This window comes from Sinohyriopsis cumingii, chromosome 1 (genome assembly GCF_028554795.1).
Source record: "Sinohyriopsis cumingii isolate HCF-2022 chromosome 1, ASM2855479v2, whole genome shotgun sequence".
Classification (NCBI taxonomy): Eukaryota; Metazoa; Mollusca; class Bivalvia; order Unionida; family Unionidae; genus Sinohyriopsis; species Sinohyriopsis cumingii.
In genome coordinates this window covers 41,311,820-41,327,096 of record NC_142961.1, presented here as the reverse complement: position 1 = coordinate 41,327,096, position 15,277 = coordinate 41,311,820, and the positions used below count along the sequence as shown (strand labels likewise).

At 35.2% G+C, this 15,277-nt stretch overlaps 1 protein-coding gene across 3 annotated transcripts in view; it reads left to right on the top strand.

Annotated features, from left to right (window-relative positions):
• The window catches only part of LOC149806770 (uncharacterized), a 146,383-nt gene that overhangs the window by 73,371 nt on the left and 57,735 nt on the right, over positions 1–15,277 (top strand). For all 3 annotated transcript variants that reach the window (XM_089957298.1, XM_089957294.1, XM_089957295.1), the window contains 2 exons: positions 5,677–5,870; positions 12,106–12,257. In XM_089957298.1, the coding sequence (XP_089813424.1) occupies positions 5,677–5,870; positions 12,106–12,257 (346 nt within the window). The remainder of the gene's footprint in view (positions 1–5,676; positions 5,871–12,105; positions 12,258–15,277) is intronic.

Sequence of the window (15,277 nt, the reverse complement as noted above, 5' to 3'; positions counted from 1 at the left end):
GAAATTTGTAAATGTCCCTTTTGAAAAACAGTCCTCATCAACTTTGGATTTAGACAGCCAGACAGTCAGCATGGTTCTTGAAGAAATTGAAAGTTTTTCCATTGTTCCTTTTTTGAAAGAAATAGTTGAATTAGATATTTTAAAATGCATCAGTTTTGATCAGCTATTTTTTTCTTGGTCTTGTGTTTAGCCAATTCATTCTTATTGGTTTATATGACAGCAACTTTCATATATATCACTCTCTCTCTCTATTATGAGCTCATACACAAACACGCAAACACTGTTACATATTTCTGATTGCAAATTCTATGCACTTTATCAGAAATGTATTGTATACAGATTGGCCCAGACCTGGACAAATGGTAGCTGCTTGATATGTCATTTCACTATTGTTATTATAAGCATCATTATTTAACTTTATTTACAGTTTGCTTGCATTTCATATTTCCAAAGGGGGACCTGTCATAAAAACCTATAATTGCAGATGTAGACCTGGGAGTTGAACATATTGCACCTGATTGTGTGTATTGGAGTAAAGAAAAAAGTATCAGTTTTTCTTCCTATTTATTTCATCCATGATGCTTTGCAGATTTCTAATGCTGTCTTTTAAAAATGAAAATTTAGAGGAATTATGTATGTAGTTATCGCAGGGTTCCCACACAGGTCTGGAATTCTGGAAAAGGTCTAAAATTTGAAAATTGCTTGTCCAGGTCATGAAAATGTCTGGAAAAATTGAAAAATGACTTAAAAATCTTGAAAAGGTCTTTAAGTTTTTGTTGTTACAATGGTCTTAGTCAAATACTAGTAACATGACTGTTCTTTTGCTTTATGGCGATGTTTTAGTAAACAGATTCTGAGCACTTCAGGAGGTCTTGAAATTTGTATTGTTAGATCTGGAAAAGATACGAAAAAGGTCTCAAATCTTTTTTTACATTTGTGACAAGAACCTTGTTACACTGTATCATTTGGTTTCTGACATAATCACATAACAAAGGATTGAAGACATTGCATGTTGTATATGAATAATTGCCTTCACTTATTAGAAAAAGATTCGTTGGTTAAAGACAAAACCCAAATTTTCTATAACCCTACAAAGCCTTATGCTTTTCATTCATGTTAATAAAAATCAAACCATAATACAGTTCAGAGCATCCATGTTTTTTCACCAGTTTTGGAGTACTTAAATTTAACAAAAATTTTATGATTATTTGATTCATTGTTGAATTACTGGGATAAATTTTAATACATACCTTTAATCATTTTTTGCTGTTTATGAATAAATCTAAATATTATTAGTTCAAATATTTGTGTTCAAATCCAGAATTTATATTAAATTTTCAGCAGGAAAGAGACAATCAGTATATTCCTATCATTTTATTTCTCTTGAAACTTTATTGTTAATTAAAAGTTATTTTGAAGATATAATAAGATAAGATGGAATTTAGATTCAACTTCATCGAGACTAGGACACGTACTTGTAAAACATTTTATTATATCCCTATCAATTTCATGCTCAAGAAATAGCCAGAATTTTACCTTTATTTCCCAGCTAGCGTGGGTATGTGGGAAAGCCTGCCAGTAGCTTTTCGTGGGTCGGTTGTTCTTCCCTGGGTTTTCCAGGATTCTTCCTCCACCAGTTATACTGGCCGCCATGTATAGCCTATCGTGTGCTGAAAAATGGCGTTAAACCCTAGAACAACAACAACAACAACAACAACAACCTTTATTTCCTATAATTAAAGAAAATGAGATTGACATTTTCTGATTCTGTGTCACCATACGACCAAACAAGGCTTGAACTGCATGTACTTCATTAATAAAACTCTGACGTTTATGTGCATGTCCGCTGTCAGATTGTAATTTGGTTTATTATTTATGATGAAGTTTTAAAAAAAGAATTTGAAATTTTGGGCAGTTTCTTTTGATCTTTAGTTGTTTTTTTTTAAATTATCTGAAAATTGATAGGTGTATAACAAAAATTATCATCATACTAATTTGATCAGTGTGTGTGTGAGTGATTTGGATTTCTAATGTAGCTTTAACAATTTTTCAGTCATATCGCTGTGTGGCAGTTTATAGTGATGTCTAGCACTGGGGCATCATGCCGCAGACATGTAGCATGATGTCCCATCCAGTCATATTATCCTGACTCCAGGCTGACCAGTCCAAACACTAACTTTAATGCTGAGTACCTAGCGAAGCAGCTATTAGTACCATTTGTATAAGTCTTTGGTATGACTTGTTGGGGGTTCAAACCAGCAACCTCCCGCATCTGGTGCTGATGCTTTTACTACTAGGCTGCTGGAGCAGTTCACTAATTCGATCTAGATTGCTAGATTACATCTTGTCATCGTCAGAAAATATAGATCATGACTCTACACTTTACGTCTCATCATGATTTAGATTTTCAGATGCTAACAACTTGTCATGATCTAGCAGTTGGTAATTAATTACTATGATTACTCTCACTTTATAAATATAGAGGATGATACAGTAAAACAGAATATACCAGGATTCATTCTTAATTCATTGCTAGACAGGGATTTATTGCAGAGAATATACTTGATAAAGTTTCTGATAACCATTGTGTGTATCCAGATTACATGAATGTTCAGACAGTCAGTACCCACTAGCCAAATGATTAATTTACTGTACAGTCAGTACCAACTAGCCAAATGAATCATTCACTCTACAGTCAGTACCCACTAGCCAAATGAATCATTTACTGTACAGTCAGTACCCACTAGCCAAATGATTCATTTACTGTACATAGATTGATAGATATATGGATAGATAAATAGTTAGGGAGTCAGGCAGGTAGATGAATAGAAGGAATTGAGAAGTAGAGAAAAGAAAAAGAAATAGATCCATATATGATGCAGGTAGATGGACAGACAGACTGGTTGATGAATAAATAGGTACGTTAATATCTGTGCCTCACTTGAGATGAAAATGTTGATAGGTAGATGTATGTTTGATAAATAATGGTTAATGTTATTATGCCATTTGCTCCTGAATTGTGTATTTTCTGATGGTCTCTTTCCTATATGAAAACTTCAACAACAGAACAGAAAATGGACTTGGCTTACACACTCATTCTGTGGACAGTCACAGCTGCCAAAAGAGTGCCTCTAGATCCTCATTATTGTATGTATACAAAAGCACAGGATCATGTTTTATTCTGATCCAGGAAAGACAATTCTGTACTGGAGGACTGTGGTCAGTGTCAGGCCTGGGTGTCACCACAAAATTTGCATCTTAAATTTAAACCTGGTATCTAATAGTCTAATTAGAAGAATTTTAAATGAAGTTTGACCAATAAAATGACATGGACATTATGTTGAAATTGATCTTTCTTATATACATTGGAACCCTACTATAACATGCTTCATTATAACAGGAATTTAAATATAGCACAGTTGCACAGTGTCTCCTGATTTTTTCACTTAGATGTCCCTTATTCCCTGATATTACTCAGAACATAGCCAAGCTGACAAACAGATAAAAATAATTCAGTTAAGTTTAGAGTCTGTATATCTTTCATATTATATTTAATGTTCTTATACAGTAATATTTAATTTTCATCAAGCTGTTTTAATCCTGATTGTTATATAAATCAGAGGTGGTAATGTTAATTCTATGTTTTACTGGTGTTTTGTTAGCCCCTCCTCATGACACACACTTATTCGTAGATTTAAAAAAAAAAATTCTTGCTAACTTGCTCATCATTTCACGTGGTCATGTTTATGGATCCTACCTACTCTGTTATAGAAGGGTTCCCCTGTATTAGGTACCTTTACTTAGCATCTCCTTAATACAGTATCTATAGCTTGTGTAGGAGCAACAAGCCATGGCTAAAATGGAGAGTGTAGTTGCACATTTTTTCATAATGTAGGTCAGTTTGTGCTTAAAATAAACTTTGGAAACCTTCAGGGTCTTGAGCCAGAAACTATTGACACAAATACCAAACTTTCTATTAAAAACAAAGTAATTGATTCACTCAGAAAATCATTGCTTTTAGGCCAACAATCATTTGACAGTATCAGATGCAGAGTTTATCTTCAGGGAAATGTTCCTGCCAATTTTGCTACAGTATAGAAAATACTGTGTTGATATTTTTCCAAAATTTGATTTTCTTTTTAGTTGGAGTGGGGTTATGTAAATTTAATAATTTTTGATACATCAGTTAAGATTATCTTATGCAAATGAGCATGTGTGAGTCTTAAACTGTTTTGGTTCAGGATGGGCCAATGAGCTCAGCTGCAGTTCCAGCTTGGTAGAAAAGAGCTGGTATCCAGTATAATGGCAGATTTGGAGCATATCTTTTGGTGGCTGAGTACTTTCCTGTATTATTTGAGTGTGTTCCATAACATTCATAGCTTTTCAGGTGAATGCTTTTGGCTTTGTGCAGGTAAATGTTATTATTTTGAGGGCATCCCTGATTTGACGCTATAACTGGTGCTGGTAATATGCAATTAACATCATTGTGTAATTGTTCTTGTAGACATTTGTTGATGTATACAAATACAAGTTACACTGAATTCACCCATGTATTGAATTTATTGATAGTATTTATTGCTTTTCCAATCTATATTTTTACTTGATCATGTTTGACATGTATTATATATTGTTTCCTTTGACACCGTATAAATAACTATAACTAACCATTTACCACATAGTATTTTCTTTTGCCCACTGGGCTATTTATCTCTTGCCCACTGGGCTAGATAAATCTGACTTATTGTATGGTACTGTATATACTTGCCAAGTTGCAAACTACACAGATGCAGATCTGCCAGCAAATAATGCTCTGGCAGATGTGGGTACATGCAGTTTGTTAAGAGTGAACAAACCTCAATCCAGATCTGCAGTTTATTTGCAGTTGGACTATAAGTGAGTATATACAGTAGATAAATTAATTGCCTACTTTTGCAATCTCATTTTGATGCAAATAAAACATCAATATTCTGCAATATTTCTGGTGAAAAATAATGCATCTTTTGGGTTGGAAAAAGAATCTTGATGTTTTTGGATATGAAATGGAAATCTCACTCTCTTGAAGTAAGAATTGTTCATGGGACTTCGCAAGCCTTTCTTTGAATCAGATCTTATCCCTTTGAAATGCAATAAAAATGTTTGGGGAAGGGCTAATTTTTCTTACCCACTTGTTATTGGAGATAAACATTGGTTTTAGTCTTTCTAGTATTCATGGCAGAAAAGCTTTCATTTCTTTCTACCATTTTTAGTTCAACAGGCCCATAAGGCAGAGTTGGCCTATGGTGTGGTCTTGCATCTATTGTGCATCATCTATCATGTGTCACACAGTATTAGTCTGCCAGCATTGGCTGTTTTTAACTTCTAAGAATAATACTGGACAGTTTGAACCAGATGGCATCCATGCATAAATAGCTTTCAGGTTTCTGTTCAAATGGTGCTGATCTGCTATGTGACCAAATTTGGACAGAAAACATCTTTGCATAAAAGTCTTTTAAGTTTGTACAAAATGTAACCAACTACAGTCAGTGGCTGCTGTTCTAAAAATGTCTGTATCATGAGGTTGATGTAGCAGCTCCACTCCACTCCACTCCACTCCACTCTCCTCTTCTTCTGTCCATTGCTTTTAATTTTAATATTATTTATCACTTTTGCTAATAACAACTAATCTCTTTATTTCAGTTTAAATTTTGAGAAAATTACTGTTAATGGTAGTTGCCCTTCAACTGAAGATTCCTTGGTGATGGTACACTGTAGTCTAAATGATACAGATGTGATGACCTATGTCAATTACACAGTCACTCTTCACATGTATAATACATTGTATGGATCATCCAAGAAGATGACTGTTGAAGTAGTATTTGATGAATCCATAGGTAACTTCTTAGCATGCACCATCGGTCACTTACATTACTGACATTTTAGTGGCTGGTTTTAGTTTGTATTATTGCATGAGAAAATATTGGCTATGGAAGCATGACACTTTTGGCATCAGAAAACATTTTATTTTGGCATCATTAATATTCATGTATATGTAACTGTAGTTATTTCATTGTCAGTTTCAATAGTTTCATTATAGGTTTTTGTTGAAGGTGTTGGTTTACAATATGCAAATTCTGGAGGAGGAATTTTTAGCACAAGTCAAAGCCTGTTATACAGTGGTCAGTTTGTTAATTTTTTACAGAAAATTGGCTTTTAAGCTTAGTGTTTATTCTAGAGCAAATGTTTGTATGTGACTTTAAATAACAATTTAGGTGTTTATAATTAGCCCACAGAGCTTATAATTAGTCTACATGGCCCAAGGTGTAAGGTATGGTTCGATGCCATTGTTTTGTCTGCAGTTGCATGTTGCATGTCAGCAGTTGCAACCATGTTAGAGGCTATTTTTAGAACAAACATTTATCGAACCAGAATAATTTCTGCACCTGATTACAATACATAAAAAGGATAACATTGCAGTTCATCCAGCTGTAAGTAAGACCAGCTTCTTGAAAGCAAACACAGTAGATGGCTCCTAAGTATTGGTCTTTTTTCTGATCTGTGGAATTGTCATCAGACTTTTAATTGATATATTGTAAAATAACATGCAGGTTCTGTTTTTGCCTATTTTCTTTTATGTCGATTATATCCATTCATCTGGATATAGTGTTTGGTACAGTGCAACTGTTATATACCAACTGTTCAAATGACATGGAATTTTACTCAGTAATTGCCATTCCTCATGGATTTAAAACCAGATTTTGATGAATTAACTAGTGCATATGTATTGATAGGTTAGGCTTTGACAGCTTAGGAGTGTATTTCTAGGTATGTATTATTTTACTTCATTAGTGTTTGCTTACAGTGGATGCATTCAAGTTCATGCTGAAAGGGAGGCAAATTAAACTTAACTGATGCATTAAATTTTAATGCATGTGAAATATTAAAAATCTGTTATTAATTTACAAATTGCAGTTGACTTCTTAAGATCTGATATCCATTAATAAAGTCCATCAAATGAACATTTATGAAAGACAGTGGAGATTATAATTCTTGTGCATTGACAAAAGTTGCTACCATAGCCATGCCCCCAGCCCAATAGATTTTAGCAAAAATTATCTTACACCCATGCCATGCTGTTGATGGCTAGTTATTTAGGGAGAAGTGTATTGTGTGATAGTTGTTTTAGCATGCTTCCTTAATTAGGTGCAGGGATTAATTGTTTTCCCTTCAAACATATTACCAGAAGATAAAACGATTGGAGAAATAATGCTACCTTCCAAATCCAATTCTCTCTAGCTCAGATTGACAGTGACACACATTTTAGCTTGTTTCAGAAATAAAATACTTAGAAGTTGTCTGCTTTCAAAAATGGTTATTTGACAAGAGTGATCTCCCCTTGGATAGAGAGCTTGGTGCCTGATGCAATTGGTCATCAGTTATTATTTCTGTTCAAGCCTGTTCATCATGCTGCAACAAAAACCTTCCATTGTTTTTAGCAATTTCACCAGTTTTAGCGAACCATAACTTTCTCATCACCGCACCATCTGTTTTCTTACTGATTTTTGCTGTCTTCATTGTAGACAAATATTTTGCACTCGAGTCATAAAGTTTCATTGCACAATAAGATAACTGGCGCCATCTTGAATGCCTGCCTTAATGCTCATTAGTATTTTCAATTCATCATTACATAACTATTTTTGTAAACAAGATTATTTAAATAATTTTTTATGATAGCATTTTTCATAATTCATAGTGTCTGCTTTACTGTAACCTTAGAGCAGTGCTTAATTGATTTCACCTCTATATGCCATTGTTCTGCTTTCCTTAATTGCAAGTAACAGGATGTAGGATTATGTGTGGGGTCTGAAAGAAGAAGCCACCTGTCAGAACCAGATAATGTCAACACTGAAGACTTCTGGGCCAGTAGCAGAAATTTATTGAAGCACAGATGGACCAGTTCTGGACAACCTGTCAATTTATATTGACCTCAATACTGATTGTGTTGATTTTGTTGTATGATAGAGAATAGTCGGTATCATCACCAGATGTAAGCTGCCCCCCCCCCAACCTTGTCCATTCCAGCTCCAGCAAGACTAAGTATCAGTCATCTGCATTCGTGGTGTACTGAGTTGGACTAAAGATGTAGCAAGCGATTGGTACCCAGTCAAACCACTTTCAGTGCTATTTCTGTTGCAGAAACCCAGAATAGGTAAAACGCCTCCTGCAGTATCCAGTACCAGTACCAGACCAAAGAAAGCATCATTCTGAAAATTATATATTAAAATTCAGATTTTTGTAATTTATTCTATATAACAATTTGACTAATTGAAATTTTGCTTGCCAAGCACTGATTTTTACTTGTGTGGAGTAGTTGGGCTAGATAATTGTCATCCCCTGCTATTGGCTGTGAAGATTTTTCCGTTTCCATTACATGCCTCAGACTTTTGACTTTAAAAAAACCCCAGTGTATAGAGTGTCCCAACATGGATGTACTCTGGCTCTCATCATTGTTCTCCATGCTACCATTGAGGAGACTTCTCACTCGCCTCTAACTTTGAAGATGTATGTTCTCAAAACCTATCTCATCTATTTGATAGGATGATTTCTAAAGATGGCTCCACCTTCTGTGCATCCATTGAAGAAATCTTCTAGCATTTACCTCCCTGTTCTGTTCATGTCCTTCTGCTGTGTCAGTGGAAGACACTGCATTACAGAATTCCCATATCCATCAACCTGTTAACTAAGAAAGACCAGCCTTCATTCAAACAGTCATAGCCTGGTTTGAGTTGCCAATATATTACATTGATTTGAAAGGCTGCGTAAAGAACAGTTCTCAAAAGGTCTTTCTTTTTGTAATGACAACTCCCATTTGACTTCAGTCCTGTCTTGTACTAAATATACATTCAGGTTTTCCATGCTGAAATCCCATCCACTGACACAGATGTTGCAAGCCTGGGAATGTAGAAGCCTTTGTACACATGGATTGGAAATCTTTACTTGTCATGCAACAACTGGCTTGCTTTGTTGTAGCCATAGGCTTCATGCTCGGTATGGCCACAGTGGCTATATTTTAGCAAAGCTAAACATAGTTTAAAATCCCTTTATTTACTTTCTAAATGACAAGCCTGTTACTTAGTCTCTGCCTACTCTACAGTACAGCTCAAAACCTGCTTTCCAGTTCCATAGCTGCTTCCATGAACCTCCAGTTTGTGGAGGGAGATACTTATGCTAAAAGACCATTACATTGTCATTCTCAAATTCAGCTGTCATCTTCTAACCTCCTATTTAGCGGACACATAGAGGAGTTCTGTAAATAGGCCATCAGAGAGGCAAACCTTACACAGCTCAGAAACCCAAAGCCCAGCTATCTTTTCACAAAAGGGACCCCAAGATTAGGAGGGACCCCTCTTAGGTACACCAGATTGGGAAACCCTCTAAACCATACTCAATGCCCATGGCCCAGGTCTCTCCATAGCAGTCTTACACATGAAAATGATGCTATATCAATGAATGAGAGTGTCTGCTGCAAAGGTTGGTGGGTCATACACATTGTCTTAGAGAACCCCAGATTACATTTCTTGGCTCATTTGACCCACCCCCACTGTCAGGGTACCTGTCATTACAGTTGTTATTAGAGATCCATGCAAGGCACATCTTCACACAACAAGGGCAATATTTTACTCGTGATGTATTTGATCCCAATGAAAATGACAAATTCCTACTGGTGATAAACCAACACATTCAGGTATCAGTGTTCAGAGTGAAGACCCTGAGAGTGGCCATCAGTGCCACTCAGAAGGAGACCTTTCATCCTGAAGAGTAAAGTTGGACATGGTGGAACATCTGCTGGATTAGCAGACACCAATTTTTTCTTAATACAACATCCCTTTAACATGAGTTACTTCACCTCTGTTGGATTAGCAGACACCAATTTTTTCTTAACACACCATCCCTTTTGACTGTGGTAATTGGTCTGTATCTCACCCTAACTTGAAGCTGTTGGCATACTTTAGGAGGTCATGTTTAGGGCCAGCTCTACATAGTGTTAGGGGATGAAACTTCCTCTACCTCTTACCTATTTTTCCAATGTATTTATGAGTAGTGTAGTTGAAGAGAAATAAGCTTTTGCAGTAAAATATGTTTCTTGAATAATACCTATCTAATCATAATATGGGCATACCCTACCAACCCCCCATGCAGTTACACAGTGCACACTTCTACTCTAGTAGCAACTAATAGGAATTGGCACCTATCCCGCTGTTCAAGGGATGACCACTCATCCTCCATTATAGAAAACATGATTTTTTTTAGTCATTTCATTGCTAAAGTAAGTCAAAAGTTGCCTTTCTTTGAATGGGAGGGCTAGATTTGAAGGGTAGTGGGTGTTTTCCTGATATTGTGAGCAGGTAGATATTTTCAAATATGTAACTACATTGTTTTCTATTATGCATCAACTCATTAACCCCTGGAGATTTTTGTTGTTTTTGCCTGAAATGCGAGTAGAAAACACATTTTGGGGATTATTTCTGAATACATTGACTTTCAAGAGCTTTTCCATTAGCCTAATGCCTAGTTGTGTTAGAAACATTGTTTTTCATTGGTTATTTTGCTCACGCATGAGCAGAAGGGTAAAAGTTGGAGTTCTTTTTTTTTTTGCTTAAGGGACCCATCATTTTAGTATCAAGACCACTCTTTATTCCAAATGCCCACCTGATCCTACTTTTTGCAAAAAGGTTCACCTGTCTGTGTGCAGTTCGGACCAGTCTATCTTAGATCTGAGGCCAAAAAGTCTAAAATCCTGACACAGAATCGGATTCCAACCGTGGGCAAATTTTGGGTGAAATAAAAACCAGGTCCACAAAATCAGGTTTTTCCCGCTGTATTTTGTAGTGCAACTAGAACGTCCAGATTATTTGGTATCATTGTTGAGCTACATCTGTCTACCTTTCAATAATAACACCTATTTTAGTGTATCATACATGACCTTGATGTTACAGAGCTCGGCAGTAGGCTACTACCTCCTGCCACGTAAACGTGGCACCAGGGGTTAATGAGTTCATTATATTTGTGTTGACATTAAAGCAATGTATTGTTTCACTCACTCAGATGTAAAGAAAGATTGATGAAATATTACCAGGTAGATGAAGTTTATTCTTGGGGCTTTTTTAAAAAAACTTTTGTAATTTTATGACATGGATGAAGTAATTTAGTTTGAAAATAAGATTAAGTTTGGGGTAGGGTAAATTGACTTCTTTTCTTTGTTAAGCTGATCTTGTTCATTCAGAGGTCAGACTTGGTGAATTTATTCTGGTGTATGGTGTAATTTGAGCTTTAGGTTGGCATTTGTTATGTGAAGCTTGGAGACAGAGCCTCAAATGCTTGTAATTCTTTGTGTATAAAGTTGCATATTGCTTATTTGTGCTCAGGCAACCTCATTTATGCATGGAATATACTTAAACATTTTTAAACTTTATTTTCTATTCTGCCAGGTTTTATTCATCCTTTCAAATATTTCTCCACGGTAGTCAAAGTGAGCTGTATAATAAATCCTCACAGTTTACACGTATTAAATGTTTGCTTTTGCATAATAGGCATAGGCAAAGTTTCTTTTACATATACAGCATGTGTTTGTGTGTATGTGTGTGTGTGTGCAGAGTTATGTTCTTTATTCTCAACCTGGATCTATTTTCAGACCTGATAAATAACATCTGTATCAATCGCGAAAAAATTGATACTACTACTATAACTACTGCTACTTCTGATAATAATCTTAAACAATAATGAATTTTCATTCTAATTTGCATTAATTGTTGCCACAATTTAGTGTTCATAGAATGCAGTTTGTTTTGAGACTTTCATATTTACTCAACAAATATTAGTTTGTAATTAATACTTCAGCATCAGTAAATTTTAACAATGTAAAATTTAGCATCTTCACTTCTAAAACTATAGCAAATTTTGGGCCGGTAGAATTTATAATGGCATAATGTTTAAAGTCCATAATTGTGAGCAATATTATAACAAATCTGATATTTCTCAAATTGTTACAAATAGTTTATGCTAAATGAAATCTGAAGTCTATGCTTATGTCCAAGTTGAGTTTACTGCATTGAAATTTGTTTCCTTCAGTAAGACCAGATAAAGTGGATGGTTTGAATTTGACACAGTTGGAAAACAGAGGGGTCAGTATAAACTGGAGTCCTCCAGATTCTCTTCCATCCAGTGTTGGACTAATCTACCGTTTTTCCCTGCACAACCAGTGGGGTGAACAAACATCTCAGGTAAGGAGACTTTAAAAAAAAAAACAATTTCAGGGGAATAAAATAAAATGGACAAAGATCTCATGGACAAAAAAGAACAGGGATACTTACATATATATACATACACACACACACACACACACACATTGTTGTGTGCATTGTGATTTCACGTAATGTATCAGTTACATTCTCATGTTACCATCAGTGTATTGAGTTTCAACATTTTGTACTGTGATAGATACACAAGAGAATCTTGAACAGCATTCTGTAAAGATTGGTTCATTAATTATAGTTTACAGATATACCATATTGATCATATGCAATATGTGATATGACTGAAAAATTGTTAAAGCTACGTTAAAAGTCCAAATCACACACACACACACACACACACACTGATATGTGATAACCATGCAATGAAGAACAGATGCATGGATATCTAAAGAGAAATTCCATATTGGCATTTTATGGGTAAAGAAAATCATTTTGTTGCCATACGTTCAGAGGAAAAATTTCTTTGAGATATCCAGATGGCTTTTTGTTGCCTTCTTTCTATCTCCCTGGTTTGAAATTTCCTCTTGGGGGTATAGAGATTGTGATGTATGGGATTTTAGTGTAAGAAAAGTTAAAGATATTGTGCAAGATTAGGGAGGGCAGGATGACTTGAAATAAAAGAAATTACCATAATCAGGTTTCAAGTTTGCAATAAATGTTGAGAAGGAATTTGTTAAAGATACGAACACCAAATTAAGATTGTGGGAGACAGGAAATTATTGACAGTCTTAGGTGCTAGGCCATATTCTCCTTAAATGCTCTGTCAGCATTTAGTTACTTGGTGGTGTGTAGGGTACATCATTCACTTAATAAAGGTTAGCCAATCATGTTCTGTATGTAAGGAAAGTGGGTGTTGGTATGTCATATATTATAGATAGTAGGTGTTGGTATGTCATATAATTAGTGGGTGTTAGTATGTCATAAAGTGTATATAGATAGACTGAGAGAGAATGAAGATGGATGGAATAGGGAAATAAGAAAAATTAAGTGGAGTGGTGAGACATATCAGAAAATCATGTAACTAAAATTGTATTGTACAGAAATTGTATAGGTGACGGGGAAATTAGTTTTCATGTATAAACAGTGATCATCAAAAATGACTTGATGATTTATTATATACCACTGAGGTCCACTCACCCTATACCCATATGGACTAGAAGAAATCACTGGTCAGAGATGTAGATGAGTTGGTTTGCTTGTGATAAACTTGTGTGAGTTCACATTTCTTTTGTCTTTTGCTCAAATCTCATTGCTATACAACCCCTACATTGGCCAAAACCCAAATGGAAATGTGATTCTATCTTGTGTTCTTGTCTGATGTCTGAAGTGCAACTTTTAAACCACTGAAGATATTTTAATCGAACTTAACTAGTTGTATATCATGATTAAACAGTGATGCATACTGGTATCCATTCCCCCAGTCTCAGGTTCATGGTTACAGCAAGAAAAATATAAATCAGTGACCTCTATCCATGAACAAGGGGTATAAAATTTTGAAACTTGAGCCCGTGATTTGTCTGGACTTTATCTCATATTTAATCATATCCCATGAAGGTAAAGGCCACATTATAAGGTAATGAAAGTCAGGGTCCTATTTCCTTATCCTATTTCCTTATCCGGCTCAATTACTTATTACAGGCATCAGCACCATTTGATATCATGTTACAAAATGCAAAATGCTAAACATGTTATGTTCTTCTGTCATGTGAACTGTTTACCTACAATCTTGTATAGATTAGGAGAAATTAAGAAAGGAACAAAAGTGAATAGAATATTGTATATGCATGCTGCTATGTATATGTATGTGTCTGTTTTTCTTTCGATGAGGGCCCAAAGGTAAATCAGTTATTCAGCTAATTGTGCCACCCTCTCTTAATTATTATTATTATTATTATTATAATTATAATTATTATGATGTCTGCCCTGTGACTACATTTTTATGTTAAATACCACAGATTTCATCACTGTAGGAAGCCGACAGAAATTCATAGACACAGATCTGATGTTACATTGTGTAATAGCAAATTGGGTTGTACGCTGTTTGCAGTTTGGTGTGTATCGTGCAGATTAATGATCAGTGTTTTTTTAAATCAGGAACTTCATTAACATACACAAACAAGCATTGCACACTATTTTTTCTTCAAATTAATGAATGGTATTTGTTTGCAGTGTTACAAATCACTTCTTTTTGTGCAGTTTATATAATTAACTCTACAACCTTGAATATAGAGGAGTTTAGTTACTTTGTTCACTGATTCAATGAACAGTAATCCTACCTTTTTGTTAAACCTTTGCTAGGCAAATAAGTTTATATACCCTATCCATCATGTCTGATGGCCATTTGGTTTTATTTAAGAAGAGTAATTTAAGTTCTAATGGACATATTTAAACAAAATTTGGTATAAATGTTCTCCCAAAGGAAAAAAAGCCTTAGTTATTTGCAAGGTCAGAGTCACTGTTTCTAACAATACATGTTGCCTTTCTTCGTAAGATCTAGTGGACAGATTTCACTGGAATATGGTATGCATGTTTCTCCTGCCACAAGAAAGAATTTAAAGCCCCAATGCCTCAGTTGCATTCAAAAAGATGCATATGCCAAATGATTGGAATAATACTGAATCTTGAAAGATTTTGGTCCTAAACATCGCTGGGTTCCATTAAAACCAGATAGCATGGACGTTTCATCATATAAACCATGTGATTTCTCCCTCAAACTGAGAAACCCTGCCATTTTTGACGTGGATGAATTAATCCAATGCTGATCAGTCAAGAGCTGGAACACAAGATTTGATGATGTCTGATGTCACCTTTGTAAACATAAGAAGTCAACACCATGCTATATCATTTTGTCTTCAACCCAAGTTTGCACTTGAAGAGTATTCCAGAGCCTGAGCTGATCGCCAATATTCACCCATGTAATGCATGCTGTTTCATCTCAAATTCACTTAAAAAGTAGGCTTGCCTCTCTTCATTCCATCTTGAATTAG